The following is a 20,271-nucleotide window of genomic DNA, read 5'->3' on the forward strand; positions in this document are numbered from 1 at the left end:
CAGACATAGGACTAGTATGAGTAAGCAGAGTGAGTTTCATGCATGTGACACCTTCCTAGTAGAATTGAACAGGGGGTGCTTATTCTGACTTGTGTGAAAATAGGCCTGTCGTGATATGCACCCCCCCCTTTAAAAGAATTCTGTTGATCCGATCATCAAATGCTTTTCAGAGTACAGACATGGGACTAGTATGAGTAAGCACAGTGAGTTTCATGCATGTGACACCTTCCTAGTAGAATTGAACAGGGGGTGCTTATTCTGCATGGTATGAAATTGGCCTGTCGTGATATGCACCCCCCCCCCCCCCCCCCCCCCCCCCTTTAAAAGAATTCTGTTGATCCGATCATCAAATGCTTTTCAGAGTACAGACATGCGACTAGTATGAGTAAGCAGAGTACTGTATCATACTGTATCTTATACTATCTCATTATGTATATACCACTGCCATTCATATGCACATATTCTGCACTTTCTGCTTATTTGCACTTCCTGTTAGATACTAAACTGCATTTCGTTATTTAGTCTTGTGAAACACCGTGTCAAATTCATTCAACTTGCTCATTCAAAATTACATTAATTCATTTTGTAGTCATGGCTGGGGTAGGCTATATATTTCCACAGAACAAAAAGGTGTTCTTTTGCGTTCGCTATTATCCGAGGCTTTTGGAAGAAAAACATCGGTTGTTTGTACTCTTTAGAACAGTTCTAAAGACTGTAATCACTTGTGTTCTTCTCTTCCATCTCTTTCACAAATAATGAAATCGTAGTATAGTATTTTCCCATGCGTTTATTTAGGCGACCTGCTTTCCTTTCCGATCAAGCGAGTGGTGCGTCAAGGGGGTGCATAGAAAAACATCGGTTGTTTGTACTCTTTAGAACAGTTCTAAAGACTGTAATCACTTGTGTTCTTCTCTTCCATCTCTTTCACAAATAATGAAATCGTAGTATAGTATTTTCCCTGCGTTTGTTTAGGCGAACTGCGAGTGGTGCGTCAAGGGGGTGCATATTCTGACGGGGGTGCTGAATCGGGTACAACACCGGGGCTCTCGGACGAAATGGGTTGGAGAAAAATACGGAGAAAAAAGACGTGTAATCAAGGGATCAGCCTAGGCCTAGTAGAAGGCTTAAATAACAGTCAATACTAGTTATATTAAAATGACAAGGCTTCGTGGCAAATACGTAGGTCTATCTGAGTTATTTAATTTAACTTTCCACCTCACTTGACTCCGTAACCATAGCCTGCAAAATATTGTTACATTCGCGGCAGCCATGCCACTATCTAACAAAATCACAGATTTCCCTACAAAGTTCAAAGTTCAAAGTACTTTATTTGTCATTGCCACAAAGACAACGAGACAGTAGAGGCAACCAGACTTCTTACACAGCTAAATAATAATAAATAACAATGAATAAATAGATTCATAAATATCATACATAAAATAATAATAATAATAAAATTTCCATAATAATAATAATACATTTCCATCAACGAGAAAACTTCCATTGTTAAAGTTGATAGGCTAGAGAAAAATATCGAAAAGGAACGTATTGTGCATCCCTGGTGTTTCTATCGGCGATTTCGAAATAGAGGTTGCTGACCTGACCTCGTCTGGCATCTGGATGGGCAAGTTCAAATCACTGAACGATCAGCTGGAAGGAATCGCACGTCAGCGAGCACAGCTTGCGAGCGAACACAAGTGGACTGACATGGGAAAGCTTCCATCTCAAGACGAACTGCTTGGAAAAACTTGGAATGAACTGCCCATTAGGCTACATATCGCACATTGCAATATGTTAGTATTCCTGTACATATCGCACATTGAAATATGTTAGTAGGCTATTGCTGTGTTACCCATGTTCGGTTCCACTTATCCATGCGAGAAATCTTTCTCACATATGAAACATAAAGACGAACCTGAGCTCGTGTTTAAATGACGAAAGCCTCAATGCTTGCATGAAGCTTCACCTCACTGAATATGAGCCATACTACAAGGCCATCAGCAAGTCTATGCAGCACCAGAAGTCGCATTAATCTCTGGTAGGCCTAATGTTCAATTTCGAGTGTTGTGTTGTCAACGTTGTTAACTTCATGTCGTTGTTACGCTGTAACGTTGTTAACTTCTGTCATTTCCCATTGCCATTTACATTTCAAGTTAGTACAATAACTTTTAAAACTAGTAGAAAATGTATTTAAAAAATTCTGTTGAATAAAAGTAACTGTTAGTTAAATATCCAAACTTTTTCTTGTAACTCTCTTTTTGTGGCTCTTCTGAGATAAAAAAAATAAAAAAAATGGTAAAAGTGGCTCTCCAGGCAAAAAAGGTTCCCGACCCCTGCTCTATGGTTTCACAAACAAAGTCCTTAATAAACTCCAGTACATACAGAACTCTGCAACCCTTACTTACAAGTACCCACTCAAGTGACCACATCATCCCAGTCCTCCATGACCTTCACTGTCTCCTGCAAATATCGAGGACCAAATGCCTGTGGAACTCATTACCTATGCCTGTGGAACTCATCACCATGCCACATAAAAACTGCCCTTCACTGTCATCATTCAAAAATGCCCTCAAAACCCACCTCTTCAGCCTTGTCTTCCCCAACTACCACCCCCCACACCCCATGCTTTTATTCTTCTTTTTAGTTTTACCTTATTATATCTTTATCACAGAGTTTATTGTTTGTTTTCTTTCATCCCACAGTATCGAAAGTGTCTTTGAGAACTTTGAAAAGGGCTTTATAAGTCTGATGTATTATTATTATTAGTATGTATAAAGGCTGCACTTGTAAATTACTATACTTCATCTTACACATCCAAACTGGAAAACCATCTATTCATTCACTCTTATGACACTATGGAACAACTGGCCCCTACACAGAATTTGTATCTGAGTTTTCCGACATCCTATACACCTTGGTTGTAATTTTTGATAAAATAGTGGGAGTTTTTAATATGCATATAAACAATGAAAATAAGAGCTTTACAAGCTCCCAGATAAAAAAATCAGCTTTAATTAGCCAAGTAATAGCGCTCTGTGACGTGGATGCCCTGAGAGCAGAACCACAAAAGCAGCTTTCATTGTTTGGGTGCCACCAAATCCCTTGCTGGAGTGAGATATGCAGCGCGTATAGTCCACAATGTGCTCCAGACCAAAGCTGACACCCTGCCCTTTCATGTGCAAGGCTTTTAGCTGAAGGAGTACAAGCAGTTCCCACTGAGCAGTTTATAGAACACTGCAAGCTCTTAGCAGCGCTGGAATGCATTCATTCATCTCATTAAGGTCATGTCTGTGTAACCAAGGTTAACTTTAATATTTTAGATTCTGTAAATATGAATAAATAGTGAACAATAGTCTAATAATAAGCATTTTGTATTGGATGGATATTTATAAGTACTTTATGAATTTAGTATAGGAATTTAGTATATTGTAATGAATTAAATTAAATGTAATGTTGGAGCGCCCTCTGCAGGACGTAGCGCGTGCCTAATAGCTCGCGCAGCTTTTATTTTGAAAGAAGAAAAAAGACGTTGAGACTAACAGAGAAAAATACGGTTTCAGAGGCTACGGTCACTTTTCCAACGGTTCAACTTTTTAAACTAACAAGAAGTTAGCGTTTTGATGACATTAGTAATAAGAAGAATCAGTTCAATGATATTTTGACGTTTTATTATTTTATACAAGGTTATTGAAAGTTTACAGTTTTAAGTTTTAATTTATGATTGATGTTTTGATAACGGATCGCTAACGTGTAGCCTAGCCAGCTAGCTACAGCAAACGAGATCAGGATCTGCTGGATGTTTCTTCAATGATTTTTTGATTTGAATACCGTACCTTGATCGAGACGAGGATTGTCCTCCTGGAGTAATGATTACTGGATTTTGACTGACTAACTGACTGACTAAATACCCGAACTGGAACGACAACTGGATGGCGAGCTTCCCACCGAACTAGACACAAGTGACAGTTGCTAGCTGCGTAGCTGAAGACCAACGGAACCGTAAGACTATATGTTTTTAATTTAAGAAGAAACCCAATGAACTCTGATACTTTGAACTTTGAAAATTGAACATCGATTGGATATTTGAATGTATTAATTGTAAATTGAATTATTTATTTATGCTCAATGCTATTTACTATAAATGTATAGCCTGTAGGGGTGGGAATCTCTTGGCACCTCACGATTCGATTCGAAATCGATTCAGAGGTCAACGATTCGATTTAAAATCGATTTTGTAATTAAAAAAAAAAAAAACATTTTTTTTTTTTTTTTTTTTTTTTTTTTACACATCCATTTTATGTTGAAATGCAAGCTGCATCGACTATTGCATTGCTCATAGAAAGTTAAAATTGTGACCATTAAAAGCTTTTACTCTAATAAAGCAAATAGCGAAGGTAATTCATCTGTTGATTTTCTTCAATTTAGACTCTGAGTTGCAAACTCAAATGATTCAATAGTCAAAATGCATCGATAATCGTTTTATCGGTTTCAAATTGATATTCGATAATCAATCGATAATTGCATTTCAACATAAAATGGATGTGTAAAAAAAACGATTATCAATTCTAAACCGATAAAACGATTATCAATCCATTTCGACTTTTAAAACATTTGAGTTTGCTACTTAGAGTCTTTGCTACACTTCCTACTTTGTGTTTGATAATTAAAGAAAATCAACAGATGAATTACGTTCTCTATTTTTTATGAGAGAAAAAGCTTTTCCTTGTCACAATTTTGACTTTCTATGAACAATCCAATAATCGATGCAGCTTGCATTTCAACATAAAATGGATGTGTAAAAAAAAATTACAAAATCGATTATGAACTTTTCTGGATCGAGACAGAATCGTTTTAGAGAGAATCGATTAAAATCGAATAATCGATTTTTTTCCCCCCACCCCTAATAGCCTGTATAATTGTGTTAGGTTGTGAATTTAGGTTAAGAAGTAAGGTTAAGATTTGCGTGATCATTTAAATGAGATAAACCGTATTTATTAGATAAATAATATAAGAATATAATATATGATTAATCTAGATAATTAAATTATGTATTTATGTATTTATTAACTATTTATTAAATGCTATACATAATTTATATTAAAAGATAACTACATTTAACTCTTGTAAAGATTATAAAATAGAGATAAATAAGAAGCAAATAGATTATAAAATAGATATAAATAGGAAGCAAATAGGTTATAATAGAGTTAAATAAGAACAAATAGGAATTAATAAAGAGTTTGAGGTTGATTTAAGGTTCTGATATTGAGTTATTTTGATGAATGTTTTTATTTTACATTTTCTAAATGTTGACAGATTTGAGCCTTGTATACAGTATGTGTAAATAATAATTTGTCACTAAAATCTTATAATTATAAAACCCTGTTGTGGTGATTTGACTGCGCACCTGAAAAGAACAGAGATCTTCTGATAGCCCAGATCCAAGAAAGTAAGTAAACAAGTGTTTCAACTATATTGTATGACCACAAGTGTTACATCTGGGCTGGATTAAAAAGGTTTAGAAGAAGATACAAACCTTCATTTTACTTCGAATTCAGTCCGTTTTCCTTTGCATGTTGCAAACTGCTAGACAGCATAACTGCGCGACATGACGTATGGAAGAATAGCTTGTTTGGAAACTTGCTACTCAAATAATGAAACAACTGGGTTAAAGGTAAGTCACCCAGCGGCTGTAAGGTCTCTGACTAAGAAGCCCACTCTATACCACTTGCCCTTGAGACACCCTTGAATTTACGTTCATGTATTTGGCTGAGATTGTAAAACACATCTGATAGGTTGCAGAGAATGTCTTTATGAAAAAATAAATGCCTTTTGTGAATCAAGCCATTTAAAAGATGTTCACAAATGGTGAGCAGTTTGTAAATGTGAATTGTGTGACATTTATTTGTGAACTATTCTAACTCCCTAGAGTTAGGGACTCTAGAGACTCTTGAAACGCCCCTTTATGTTCATTCCCAAAATTATATTAATTTAAAGCCTCCGCCTTCTTGGCCAAACATTTTGGTTACTTCTGTGATGGGATATAAGATAATTCTACACACTACACACATATCCTCCATAAGTGGCCAAATAACTGTTTTGAAGGATTGGAAAAATATTATCGATAAAATATTGTTTACAGACTACTAAAACTAATGAATCTAAGGAAACAATACATACTTGTTACACTTATGCTGCATGGCAGGTAGAAAACATCCTCCACTTGGCTTTGTATTGTTCTGTTTCTATGTCTCATTCTGAAGATCCAATTTTTCTAGTTGCCTCTTGCAGTGACTGGAATCACACAAACAAAAAGCATTTTTTGGCAATGTCTCCTTCTGCAACACCAGCATCAGAGACTTGCCTCTTGTTCGGTCTCTTGCTTGCTTCATCTGACAACATCTCCCTCGGTTTCTTCGTCCCCTCTCCTATGATCCATACAGAGAATACTGTGCCAGCTAGCAGATGGGTCTAATTGTTGTTGCGTGAGCTGGTGCCATAAAGCATAACGCAGTCTTGCGAGACATGTTGTGTCGTGTCCACCAAAGCTGCATTGTGCATAGGTACCAGGGGTACCAGGCGTGATGTGGCACTGGCACATTCTCTGTATGACAAGTTAGTGTAAAAGGTCATAAAGTCAAAGTGAGTTTGAAGCTGTTATTTTCAGGTGAATTGTTACATAATGTTGATTAAAATGTGTAGTCTTAGAGAAGCCTCCTCTCATTGCAATGATGTGTGCCTTCTGCAACTATTCAATTAAGTAACATGATGAACATACGGTCTCAGTTTGGAGCGCTTCTCTCATCCATCTCTGCTACTGGATTTAATCAGTAAGGTTTGGAAATTGTAATCCTTTTCAGATTCAATCTGATCATTAAATGTGATATTTGTGTATTTTTCACCAGTAGACCAGCTTTTATCAAAACAAGCCCTGTTTTCACATTTTTCATAATGCTGCAATTACTCAAATACCCTTTCAGTGATACCAAAGATTTTTATTTACATTAAATAAAATTTTCTAAAATGTAGATAGCCACATAAGAGTATAGTATAGTTCCACAAAGCACAGATTATTTGAAGCACAGTTCTGAGAATTGTTTCATTATGTCTGGGTGGAAAATATTGTACATACCACACCCAAGCTTCATAAACACGTCCACTAAAACACTTCACAAACAATTTGAGAGCCAAAATGGTGGCTAGTATTAACGTTTAGAAAACCATGTTTAAAAAATGTCTATCACATGTGTGTAATGACACAAAGGCGAAAGAAAACTGACATGGCCACCTTTGAAGATTGAATGACCTTTATTCTTGCAGTGACATTGATGCATCATAGATGATCTTAGACGGTGGAAAGACCTGTGTCTGTACTCTGCTGAAGCTTCTCTTCAAGGCCACACTTCAGAAGTCGGTTGACCTTCTTGTTCGAGACGATGATGACAAAGGGGCTTACAGCAGCATACAATGAAGAGAAGAATATGCGCAGGTCTGACACCATTGATGACCTCATACTTCCCTTTACTGTGAGTGTGTACACCCACAAACCGTTGTCCACACCATAGACTATGACATACAAGGTCACCAAGGAAACCACTGTAATGGCTGCCCTCCGCTCTGCTGAGGGGCCTCCTCCCCTGCTGCTGGTGCTGCTGCGGAGGCCTTTGACCTGGTGACTATGGCGGTAGAGGAAAACCAGAATAATGAGACTGGCTGTAAACATTAGAGTCATTGGCACCACGTCTCTGCTCACCTGCACTGCTCCGTTGGCATCACGGGAAAGCTGGGAAGGAAAGCGCACAAAGCAGAACTGCACATTAATGTCATGTTGCATGAGGCTTGAGCTGTTTCTTGAACCCAGAGAGAAGAGAATAGCTGCCGTGCTCATGGATGTGTTGATGAGCCACAGCACCAGAAAGATGCCACCCAGGCTCCTGGCAGCGAGGGCACGGAGGGCAGCCCAGCGGGAGCCTGGGGCAGCGGTGCTCAGGCACTGATATAAACTCAGCACAAATGTCAGCCAGATGGAGAGGGAGCGGGACGTACGATATACAAATATGACCGCCTTGCACCCAGTGTCACTAAAGACATTAGATATCTGGAAGGTGGCAAGGCTTTCCAGAAGACAGCGCACCCCCACCACGATCAGGTTGGCGGAAGCTAGGTGTAACACAATGGCATCGGCTGGCAAGAGGTGACGCTCAAAGTACGCCAGCTGTAGAAATGCCCAGATCACGACGCTGTTGCCAGGGACACCCACCACAGTGAGGAACAGGTAGAGCAATCCACGGGTGAGAATCTCAGACTCCATTTCTGGTCACACATATGTGCAAGACATTACTGTTTTTATGCCCAACAAAGCCAGTATTTCTGTTCCTATGTTACTATGAATGAGAGCAAAGGAAGGTATAAACTGTATTTTTTGTAATATAGTTCAGTAGTGCGCAAGGCAAATAACAAGCTTCATATAATCTCAATAACTCAATAATCTTAAAAACACGCCTCTCAGACGTGTTCCTGTCCTGTGCAAGCTTCCTTGAGTTCTTTATGATGATGTCGTCCCATCATGACAAACACTCAGTATCTCTCTCTCCTTTTATAACCCTATGGAGGCACTGTGTAGTGAGATGGCATTAATCTGTTGCTTACACTTGACAGCAATAACTGCAATCTATCTGGCTGAATGATTCATTAGTTTACTAGACCAGATTGCCTTATTAGTTTCACTACAAGAAACGGCAGAAAGAACAAACAAAAGCATTACCACACTGGGCTGTGTTTCAGTTACAGTCGACTCATAAGGTATACTTTACTGAAAAGTTTCTTTACGGTTTTCTGTTTATGCCTTACTGCAATTAAGTAGTCATAAAGCACTATAGATGTTTAAATATTTATAATGTATTCATAATGCATTGTAGTGACTGGCAAGTCTATATAACTACTTAAAGACATGACTGCACTCATAAAATGTTAAGTCCTATACAACTATTAAGCTTGCATACAGTCACATACTCTATGGCTCCATGAAGCATTTGGTGAATACGTTTCATTTAACATAAGGCAAAGATGTCATCAGTATCATTATATACTATAAGTTTATATAATATATACCAAGAGCTAAAAGAAGCTTTACTATGCATTCTGATACTTCAAGCTGTACAGGCTTACACTATAACTTCGTAACGCTTTATGAGTAGTCATTCCTGATCATCGATAGACTTATGCATATTTAATAACCCTGCATGAATGTCTTTAAAATGCTTAAATAGCCCTGCATGTATGTGTTTATAATGCTGGAATAGCCCTGTATGAATGTCTTTATAATGCTTCAATAGCCCTGCATGAATGTGTTTATAATGCTTTGTGAATATTGCGTTTAGGTAAAGTTTTTCAGTTCTCATCCCAAATCTAGCCTAAGAGTTACCTAGACATAAACCATTCATATGGCAGCGTGTAGGTGTCTTGTATCCGCCTCTGACCTGACTCTGCTATCCACACCTTTCCCCTTGATGTCACCTCAAGCACCAGTTTGGCCCAATGATGATAAAGCCCTGAAAGTGACAATGGAGACACCAGCTTGCCTGCATTTGGCCCAATAGTGGAAACGCAGCTGTTGAAGGCAAAACCATGAAACCCCCAATCCATGACTGGGAGCAGGAAAGGGTTTGAAAATTGTCTGCAAAATTCCAAGCACAGACATTTTTCAGAGCCATACAAAACCACCTAATCTTGGAATTACATTTGGACTAATTATTTTCCAGTCCCCTTACTACAGAGATACAGACATGAGCATTAATCATACATTAAATTCATATTGTTCCAGTCTCCATGCAAGTGACTCAGTGGTAAACATGTTTGTGTCATTTATTTTCCTTTCCTCCTGAGGTGTTTAACTCAAGTACACTCTCATCAATAGAGACTTTATGAGATAATCCATAGAGACATTATAACTAATTAATTCACTAATGAGAAAGGCAGAGAGGAAGAACATGTTTAAACCCATCCAGGAGTCAGGAGGGGTTTGAGGAACCCACATGGCATCTCATATTATGACACACTGACACTGGAGAAAACAGGGAGGGCGATTCTTTAATATCAATTAAGTCATATCCAGATGGAGCTTTAGGCAGGTACCTTAAATATCAATAGTCACCCCAAATGGAGCTTTAGGGAGGTACCTTAAATATCAATAATCAAACCCAGATGCTTGACTGTTAGATTTCCACAGCTTTACTCAGTAAGCCGTGAGCAATGTGTTATTACAAAAGAAAAGGCTCGTGTGGTCAGTGTCATGTCACTTCTGTTAGTGTTATCTGTTTTTTGAGTAGTAAATACATTGTTCCATTTTGAACCAAGATATGCTTTGTATAAAGTATAATGCTAAAATATACAGAAGTGTTTTATTAGTGCATTACTCAATGATGTGTTTTAAATGGAAGTCCAGTTTTAGTGGATTAAAACAAAATATAAATATTACAAATACACTTATTACAGGTACATTTCTAAAACATATATAAACAGACACAATTTACTTGTTTCCCGGCAGTTTTCGCCATCTAGTTATCTTTTTTTACCTGTTTACACAATTATCCTTTTGAGCACATTTTATGGTTCAGGGCTACATCGTCAGTCACCCCCTCCTCCTACTGGCTTCCTCACACCGGGTCTGCACTTAAGGGGACGAAGGCGACAAGCAGCCATGGCGCCCGGGAGGGGTTCTTCTCTGATTAATTGGAAGCTGACCCTCAGACAGGCGAAGCCCCGGGGATGGGCTGTGCCGTTAATGATCCTTCGGCAGGTTCACCTACGGAAACCTGGTTACCACTTTTACTTCCTGTAGCTAGTCAGGTTTGATTGTCTTCTCAGCGCTCTTGGCAGGGCCGATCTGACAAGTGTGTACAAAGGGCAGGAACTTAACACAAGCTCATGACTTATGCTTGTTTTAATCACCAGTCCCAATCATGAATGGGGCTCAGCCGGTTACCAGAGTAGACACGCTGGTCTAGGATCAGCCAAAATGGAACTTCTCTGCCAGTCACTGGCTCCCAATTAAAATGCTAGAATTCAATCTCACACTACAGTCTCTTTAAACACTATGATTCAGCTCTATTCCTACACTTGACCACTTCTTTTCTCTAATGAGCTGCTGTTGTCTTAAGCCTCACTCAGCAGCAAAAGAGATTGCAGTCAAGACTCTAAGTGGTACCTAGTGATGGAATGCCCCACGCAGTGCTGTCTGTTCCAGCCACAGCCTTAATCCATTTAAAAAGCTTTTAAACAGCATTTATTCAATTAGTTAATTTGTTTAAGGCATACTTGTTATACATGAATCCATAGTTTTGGAATTATCATTATTGCATATTTTACTCTATATTGTTTTACTTAATTATTGATTTAATAAGGCGTATTAGTCTTGGTTAGTACTGGTTATTATCTCGCTTTGGACAAAAGCTTCTGCCAAATACCTTAACTATAAATATAACACTGTAATTTTTGAGCAATTAAGTTTGAAATGCATATAATAGAATGACCACATAGAGTGAACAAACAGTTTTCAGATAGAGAGCTCTATTGTTTTCAAATGCATATTCTATTGCGTTCTGCAGGAACCAAAGGCAATGACCTGAAATGTACAGTATAATTCAGTTTTTGTGTCCATGTTCTTGTCAAACAATGGTGAAAAAACAAGAAAGGAATTTTGATCTGAAATGTATTACATTTATTTTAACAAAAGCAGAAAAGCCCATAAATGACCACACAACACGGAGCATCTGGGTATTTGGCCCGAGATCCGGCCACCCAGCTGCTTATGGAATACAAATAGCATTTTTTTCTCAAACAGAATCCATACAAGTGATTTATGGACAGAAAATGTTATGTATTGTGAGATGCAACTAAACAGATCCAAGAAAGGGATTTGATGACATCAGTTCATCAGTTGATTCATATGAAGATGTCATCTATTACAGTTTTACTGGACTTAAAATGAAACTGAAAAATGATCCATTGAGGCCTGGAAAACAGCGGAGATGTTGGACAGGCTGTGTGATGATCCCCAAACCTCAAAGTGGAGCCAGTAGCATCATACAATCCATCAAATGTCCTTGATGACATCTTCCAGCTCTTCTTTGGAGTACATGTGGAAGGTCTTTCCAGGCTCAATTGTAGCGAGCTGAGGCATGGAAAGATAGTGCATTACAATTCGTAAGTTCAAGTTAATAAAACAATGCATCCATTTACATTTGTGTACACACTACTTCAAAAACATTTTAACAAGGGTTCATAGCGTAGAGTCAAACTCCAACTCCTTAGCATATAACAATGTGCTGCCACGCAACGAATGTTCTTAACCCTGACAAGGTACATTTCAACTCATCTTTTCCAATTATTTCCTAATCATCAGGTAAATAATTCATTCACTTGCACTGTTGCATTGAAAAAACAGTCTGAAGCACCTTATGAGAAATAGGTAGGTGTTCCAAAACCGCAGCTCTGTTGTGAAAATCCTACCCCAGCCACTAAAGCAAAACTAAAATGCTTCTACATATCACCATGTATTAACACAAAAGTGGGCTTGTGATCTCTTTTAATCATATTTCAAACTGCATTTTATTGACTTTATACCCGTACTCTGCACAGTGACAGTTAAGTTGAATCGGATCTAATCCTTCTGTGTATATATACGCCCACCATGAGTGTGTTCTAGAATGCCAAGTGCCAGTATATACGCCCAAAGAGCATCATTATTGGCATGGTGACATTTAACCAATTTAAACATTGGTACTGTGCTGTTACTACAGTGATGGTAAATATATCCCCCCCCCATCACCCCTATCTACATTCTTTTTTTGCTTTTGTATATAAATATACAGCTTAAACAGCTATCCAACAGCAAGGAATATTAATAGCCGAATAATGTAAGTGGCAGAGCAAACAACGGTTACCTCAATGTTTGTAGAATTCAGTTTCTCCTCCATAACTTGTTTCAGGATCGTGAGGGAGGACTTGATGGCATCTTTTAGTGTCATGGACTGGAAAAACATGGTAAAAATCACAAAAATATATGGTAAAACAATCAAACATTTTCCAACATTTTAAACATAGCATCAGTCATCGCAAGATGAAAGTATTATACCAACACTAGTACACAACAGAACTAGTACAGAATAGAAATCTAGGCAAACCTAAAAAAGGGCGTGCTCTCGGCACTAGCTATAGAAGCATGGAATGGATCATGCCAATCTCTGCATAATATGCTTTAGTTTCAGTCTGTGATGGAAGGCTAGCCAAGGAAAGGTTAACATGTTTTGACCCACATGGTATTCACATGGCATCAACACCTCTGAGAAGAGGAGCTCAAGTATCCACCTGACCACTGTGGTTATGTTGCCATTTCAAGTGCTAACAGCAGTCAATAGGCGCCTTTCCAATGTAGGAACAGGACGTTTTAGGGCAGCCGGCACTATGTGCTGGCTCAGTTTGCCTAACAGGACAGCAAACTCCTGGATAACTCCAATACGCTCTGTACTGTACGTAAATGTATAGGAGTATGGCAGTCCAGGTTAGATTAAACTCCCGGATAACTCCAATAATCTGTGTAGTGTACGTAAGTGTACAAGAGTATGCCAGTCCAGATACACCTCTTTAGGCAGCAAGGGTGAATTATGCCACCATGGTTAAAGTACCTTGTGATAGACCTCCATTATGCCAACACGGCTATAGTACGTTATGATAGACCTCCTGCAGCGAGGGTGAATTATGCCACCATGGCTAGAGTACCTTATGATAGACCTCCTGGAGTGAGTTATGCCAATACGGCAAAAGTACCTTGTGATAGACCTCCTGCAGCGAGCTCTGGGCCCCCTCTGAAGCGGAGCCAATGGCTCTTGCATCACACTGAACGAAAGTGCCTGATGGGTCCATGTGGTATCTGGGAACATGTCTTTGGTTAGCACGGCACCACATCTTTAAACCTATATAAAGTTTTTAAATATCCATAAATGACAGTTGGATGGGTGCATGCATGCCTGGCACTTACAGCTGGGGTCCTTTCTCATCCATGCCTCCAAACAGTAGTGCCACACCAAATGGACGACTCTGAACACAGAACAGCAATGAGTGAGGCGCAGCATATGTGGAGAATCATGCCTTTATTACCACTACAAAAAGCTTAAGGATAAATTAATATAAAATAATCTTTTATGGGAAAATGTGTTTTGTGTGTAACTAAGTTTCCTATAATGTTTGTCTTGCTTTTAAGAAACAAAAGTGTGATAACAAAATGGTGGCTGGTGAACAGATTTCATGTGAAAACACCACTGTTATACTATATTATAAAATAGCTCTATTTTAGCTCTGAAGTTTGTGTCTGGGGTATTCAAGAGGACAACAATAAACATGGAGCTCTCTTTACACATTTTTACCTTCTGATTTTCATAAAGCATAATTCATCACATGATACAAGAATGCCTATTCGAATTATGAAATAAAACCACTTCAACTTGCCATAGCTCCAGGGTCAGCGTCCTCCTCTCCAAACTGCAGTGCCAAGTTGGACACGGCTTGTGTCACAGCCTCAGTCGTCATGGTTTCATTGTACGTGAACCAATGGTTCTAAAAGAGCAGGAAAAAGCTTGCTGAGTGAAGTCCAGATAGAAACGTAAAATGTAAATCAGGAGTCATATAAATCAATCTATCTATCTACTTTTGCACTGAATCATTTAAATCTATACACTATGTGCACAATTATTAGGCAAGTGAGTCTTTTGACCATATTATCATTTGTATGCATATTTTCCAACTCCAAGCTGTATAAACTTGAATGCTTATTGGATTCAAGCATATCAGGTGATGTGTATCTGTGTAATGAGGGAGGGTGTGGCTTAAGGAGATCAACACCCTATATCAAGGTGTGCATAATTATTAGGCAGCTTCTTTTCCTCAGGCAAAATGGGCCAAAAAGAGATTTAACTGACGAAAATTGTAAAAAGTCTTACAGAGGGATGCAGCACTCTTAAAATTGCTAAGATATTGGGGCCTGATCACAGACCAATCAAACGATTTGTTGCAAAAAGTTGACAAGGTCGCAAATAACGTGTTGACAAAAAAAAAGCAAACGTGAAGCTACCAGGAACCCATTATCCTCCAGTGCTGTCATATTCCAGAACTGCAACCTACCTGGAGTGCCCAAAAATACAAGGTGTTCAGTGCTCAGAGACATGAGCAGGGTATGGAAGGATGAAACCCGACCACCACTGAACAACACACATAAGTTGCAAAAGTTGAAACGTCAAGACTGGGCCAATAACTATCTGAAGAAAGATTTTTCAAAGGTTTTATGGACTAATGAGATGAGAGTGACTCTTGACGGACCAGATGGATTGGCCTGTGGTTGGATCAGTAACAGGCACAGAGTTCCACCTGGACTCAGACGCCAGCAAGGTGGAGGTGGAGTACTGGTATGGGCTAATATTATCAAATATGAGCTTGTTGGACCTTTTCGAGTTGAACATGGCTCAAAATCAACTCCCAAACCTACTGTTAGTTTTTAGAAGACACTTTCTTCAAGCAGTGGTCCAGGACAAAGTCTGCATCTTTCAAGAAGACCATGATTTTTATGCAGGACAATACTCCAGCCCATGCATTAAAGTACTGCACTGCATGGCTAGCCACTAAAGGCCTTAAAGATTAAAGAATAATGACATGGCCCCTTTCCTCACCTGACCTAAACCCTACTGAGAACTTGTGGAGCCTTCTTAAACATGAGATTTACAGTGAAGGAAAACTGAAAACCTCTCTGAACAGTGTCTGGGAGGCTGTGGTTCCTGCTGCACAAAACATTGATAGTCAACAGATCAAGAAACTGACAGACTCCATGAATGGAAGGCTTATTACTGTTATTGGAAAGAAGGGTGGCTATATTGGTCACTGATTTTTTTTTTTTAAATGTCAGAAATGTTTATTTTTTTAGTTGTTGTTTATTATTCTCACTTTAACAGATGGAAATAAACAAGTGAGATGGGATTTTTCATTTAGTTGCATAATAATTCTGCACACTAATAGTTGCCCAATAATTCTGCACACATAGATATTCTCCTAAGAAAGCCAAAACCTCACTTTCACTTTCTTAAATATTCAGGTTTGAGGTTTACTGACATTTTGAATTGGCCGAGAGCACTGTAGTTGGTCAATAATAAGATGAATCCTCAAAAATACAACTTGCCTAATAATTGTGCACACACTGTATATCTATCTTCTATTGCACTGAAAGTTATGGGTCCTAATTACCTAGGCCTAAGGTCTCCTTGCCAAAATGACTCATACTATGATACTTAAACATTAGTTATTAACAAATGACACTCCTCCTCATACTTAAACATTGGTTCTGAAAAACAGGAGGGTTAAATACACTGGCCACATCTGGTCAACATTTCTGTCTCTGAATAGTTGAGTGAAAAGATTGTTAAAAAATGATCTCCAAAAGGCATACTGTTTAAGAAAAGAACAAGTTTTCTTTTCAATAATCTAAGCTTTAGGTTGGTGTATAACTTGATTCGTTTGTTAGGGCTATGGCTTGTTCACAATCATTAGGAAAGGGTGCATTTTCATATTTTTAATCAATAAACCTGTTTGTAATGTTTTTTCAAGAAATTAAAAAGAAATTGTTCTGGCTTTCCCGGGCAAGCTGAAAAACGACACAGCTTTCATGTAGGTCGAGGGATAGTGTTGATACAATAGAGAATGTAGGGCAACATTGGCTCCCTGAATGAGAGCTGCTCCACCAAATGGCAGTTCAAAGATGGGCAGGCCAAATCAAGGGAGATGCATGCAGGTAATATGGTTTTAATAGTCCACTAGTCATATATGTGCACTGTGCATGTCCTAGCAAACTACAATGGCTTGGAATTAAAAGAACATAATTAGCCAGATAAGATATGGTTATTTACTTTTAAAGGCTTCATATTTACCCTGGGCTCTTTAAAAAAAAAAAAAAAAGACATGTATTACTATAACCTCACTTCAAATCTGCATAATACTAAAAAGTGATTTCCAAAAAGAAAATTATATGTGTGGAATTATTGTCTCGTGCACCCAAATCCACACCAAAGTTGAAAAATAAAGTTAAATAAATTCTGCCTTATTTACACATACCTGTGTTTCCACTCTTGCTTTGTCTATAAGTGTTTTGGCATCAGCAATCAGACCACTCATGGCACAGCCTGACAGGAAAGGAAAGAGGTTTTTAAGACACTTGGCACACTTGCACTGGTATTGTGGACGTCCACATTGTTAAAAGGGGCACATTGATCTGGATCTCACATGTATATGTACAGAACAAGCCATTCATAAATCAGAAGCAGCTTTCAGTATTGTAGCCAAATATATGTTCACTTTCACAGAAACATTCAATACATTTCAACTTGAATTTGAAATCCTATACATAATAGCCAATTATATATCCCCAAATGAATGAGACTGTGTAACATTAACACAATTTCATTCAGTGTTACAATGACTAGTAGTGTTAACACATGTCATTTTCATGATCATAACTATTTACCTATGTGAGTATCAATTTCCACAATCTTCTCAATGCTGCTGGGCTCCATAAGAGGAGAGGTGATCCTCTTCTCCACCGCTAGACAGACACCTTCTGCTGTCTGAATGCCAATGGCTGTGGAGCCCAACTTTAAAGGAAAGAGGAAGCAAACATGATTCATTTTTACTCTTTTAAATAAATAAAATATATTGCATATCTATTAAGGTTCAAACTAAAATGTAAAACATTAAATGGTACTCAAATCTATACATTGTATATATTATTTACACACACTTAAATGCAATCCCATTATTGTTCACAAGTTCTCAGGGGTTTCAGCAGCGTAGCGTAGCTGAAGGAGCTCTATTGGTTCGGTTTTGATGATCACTACTTTTCTTTTCTCTGCAAAAGTGATGGGGCAGCAACAACTGTAAGGCACATGCAATTACATTCATTGACCTCAAAGTGGCAATGTCATTTTCAGGTTTACATTTTCACCATTATCTTGAAACTGCTCGATTAAATCAAAATTCTTACATAACTTTAATTTTCCCAAGTCATCTGCACCTTTGCTTAATTTCCTCTGCTCTAAATATTCTCAATTTTCCAAAAAAACAAAACCATCCAATCACATTTGGATATTAATATTTTGTGGGGAAGCTGGTCTGGCTGGACATATCAGATGCTCAGTCTTCAAGATTGAGCTGAAGATCTGAGGTCACTGAGGCATGCTGAGATTTGAGTCCAAACTGTGGCATTCACCACACACTCAAATACAAACATTGAAATTAATGAAATAGATGGACTACCGAATGTGTGAAGATGGAACAGCTTACCTTAATGGCCTCAATAGCATACTCCACTTGGAACAACCGTCCCTCTGGAGAGAAGGTGTTTACTCCTCTGAAAAAAACAATAATTGATCATTTCATTAGAAGCATTCGTGGACTAAACACCAAATCTGAAAATAAGCTATGAACAATTGAAATGTCATTTAGCCCCCCAATATGATATTTGATGTGACAAAATATATGTTACAGACTATACTGCAACGTTCCCAAATAAACCAGAATATATCAACAGACTTGTTAGGTTTGATCAGTGCTGTGTCTTGTGTCTGATGCCTCACTGCTTTAAGGTGGGCAGCAACCTGACTGATGAATGTTGGTGTGTATCATGAAAGTTTAGAAAAAGGTCACGTTACTTACCGATCATACTCGGACCTTGTCAGGAACATATTTGAGGATGTTTACTGGGAAAAAGTAAAATAATATGAATACTACTAATGTGATACAAATTCACATTGAGTGAAGCTTAGATTTGACTTTAGCAGTGAGTCATCATTATTATAACTAACATCATTAACTGCAACAACAATCACCAAAACAACGAAACAGCCCATTCAGTTTGGAACTTGAATTGAGTGCAAATCCTCCTCTTGTCTACATATGTGTCATCACACAAATTGGTATCGAATTTCATTGACGCATGAAGCTCATACACTTCATACCATTTTATTTTTCCGGTAGCAAAAGCACCAAAATTGGGCACTTCCAACAGTAAAACTTAAGAGTAAGATCAAGACGGATGAAAAAATGTTCACCATCATTAGACATGAAACGTCCCTTGAACAACTTCTCTAAATTAACTAACATTTAGATTGTTACGTTTTGGCACAGTCTACATGTAAAGTTTTCACACTAAGGTCTCCATCACGCAAGTAATGTTAGTGGGAATCCCTATGCACCTATATAGACCCTGTGCCATCTGGGGTCCCTATGATCCTGAATCGAAGGACCAGAGATGCAGAGCTGCATAGATACAGACGGAACTGCGACTCTTGCTCTCATTTTGCATATGAGCCAGCCATGCCACACAAGTTAGAAAACTTGCGGGGTGCATGACCAGCCGAAATGAAAACAAAGCGCACGAAGCCAGCGTAAACGTCTTAATTTTTGACGCAGCCACCATGCGCAAGAACGGGAACGGCAAGTATTACTTTTGCTTTCAGAGTGACGGTATTTCCGCTGCCGCGCATCGGCGACCATAAGTTCCCCTAACAATATTAACTGAAGAGAAAATACATAAAAACCTCAATAAGGGTCCAACCACCGAAGCTTACTCCCGGGATCTTTACCCAATCTGGTCCTTCTGCCCGTACCCCAGACGCGTTTATAAGCGCGCCAGAGTTCATAAGACATAGACTTAATACAATTATGAAAACTTGGATTCGCACAAAATAGTGTGAACACAAGACAAACTACTCTGGCAAGCGAGAAGAAATCGGTCAAACAAAACTCGCTTAACAGTTTCGGGTACCTTACCCTACATTCGGCGAAATAAAATCCTACCCTTTGATATGATAAGAACCATTCAGAAAAAAAGGCTGGTTTGATGTTAGAAAGGTTATTAGTTTACACTACATACAGAACATCAGTAACAAACGTGCTAGCAAGTTAGCTAAAGTTAGCGTGCCGCCTTGGCTCACAAAAAGCTACCTCTAGACCGGTCACGTTTACAACCAAGTTCTGTATAATGGCATATTATTAAATCAACAACTACATTTCGCGAACGTAGATAGGTAGACTCAGTGCACGACGACTTATCGCAGCAATTCACAAAATACGATGTTAGTGCTGCACATACCTGTCAGTGTACAACAATGAGTTTGCTACTTTCAACCGATTACTGAGGAAGTGCACTGAATTATGTGTCCGACCACTGGAAGTTCC

The 20,271-nt window shown here is 38.5% G+C and overlaps 2 protein-coding genes across 2 annotated transcripts; both read right to left on the reverse strand.

The window, feature by feature from the left end:
* Positions 1–7,345: 7,345 nt before the first annotated feature.
* ora2 (olfactory receptor class A related 2) lies at positions 7,346–8,311 on the reverse strand (the record flags this gene model as incomplete). The annotated part of the gene is made up of 1 exon (XM_080841279.1): positions 7,346–8,311. One exon carries the CDS (start codon positions 8,309–8,311, stop codon positions 7,346–7,348), a length of 966 nt encoding a protein of 321 aa, XP_080697405.1.
* Positions 8,312–11,680: 3,369 nt separating this feature from the next.
* Positions 11,681–20,271, reverse strand: psma5 (proteasome 20S subunit alpha 5). The gene is made up of 10 exons (XM_080841257.1): positions 20,186–20,271; positions 18,748–18,791; positions 18,376–18,442; positions 17,561–17,687; positions 17,152–17,219; positions 14,506–14,613; positions 14,039–14,097; positions 13,828–13,930; positions 12,945–13,031; positions 11,681–12,172 (listed from the first exon to the last, which is right to left on the reverse strand). Exons 2-10 carry the CDS (start codon positions 18,774–18,776, stop codon positions 12,095–12,097), a joined length of 726 nt encoding a protein of 241 aa, XP_080697383.1. The 5' UTR covers positions 18,777–18,791; positions 20,186–20,271; the 3' UTR covers positions 11,681–12,094.

This window comes from Sprattus sprattus, assembly GCF_963457725.1.
Source record: "Sprattus sprattus genome assembly, chromosome: 6".
Taxonomy (NCBI): domain Eukaryota; kingdom Metazoa; phylum Chordata; class Actinopteri; order Clupeiformes; family Clupeidae; genus Sprattus; species Sprattus sprattus.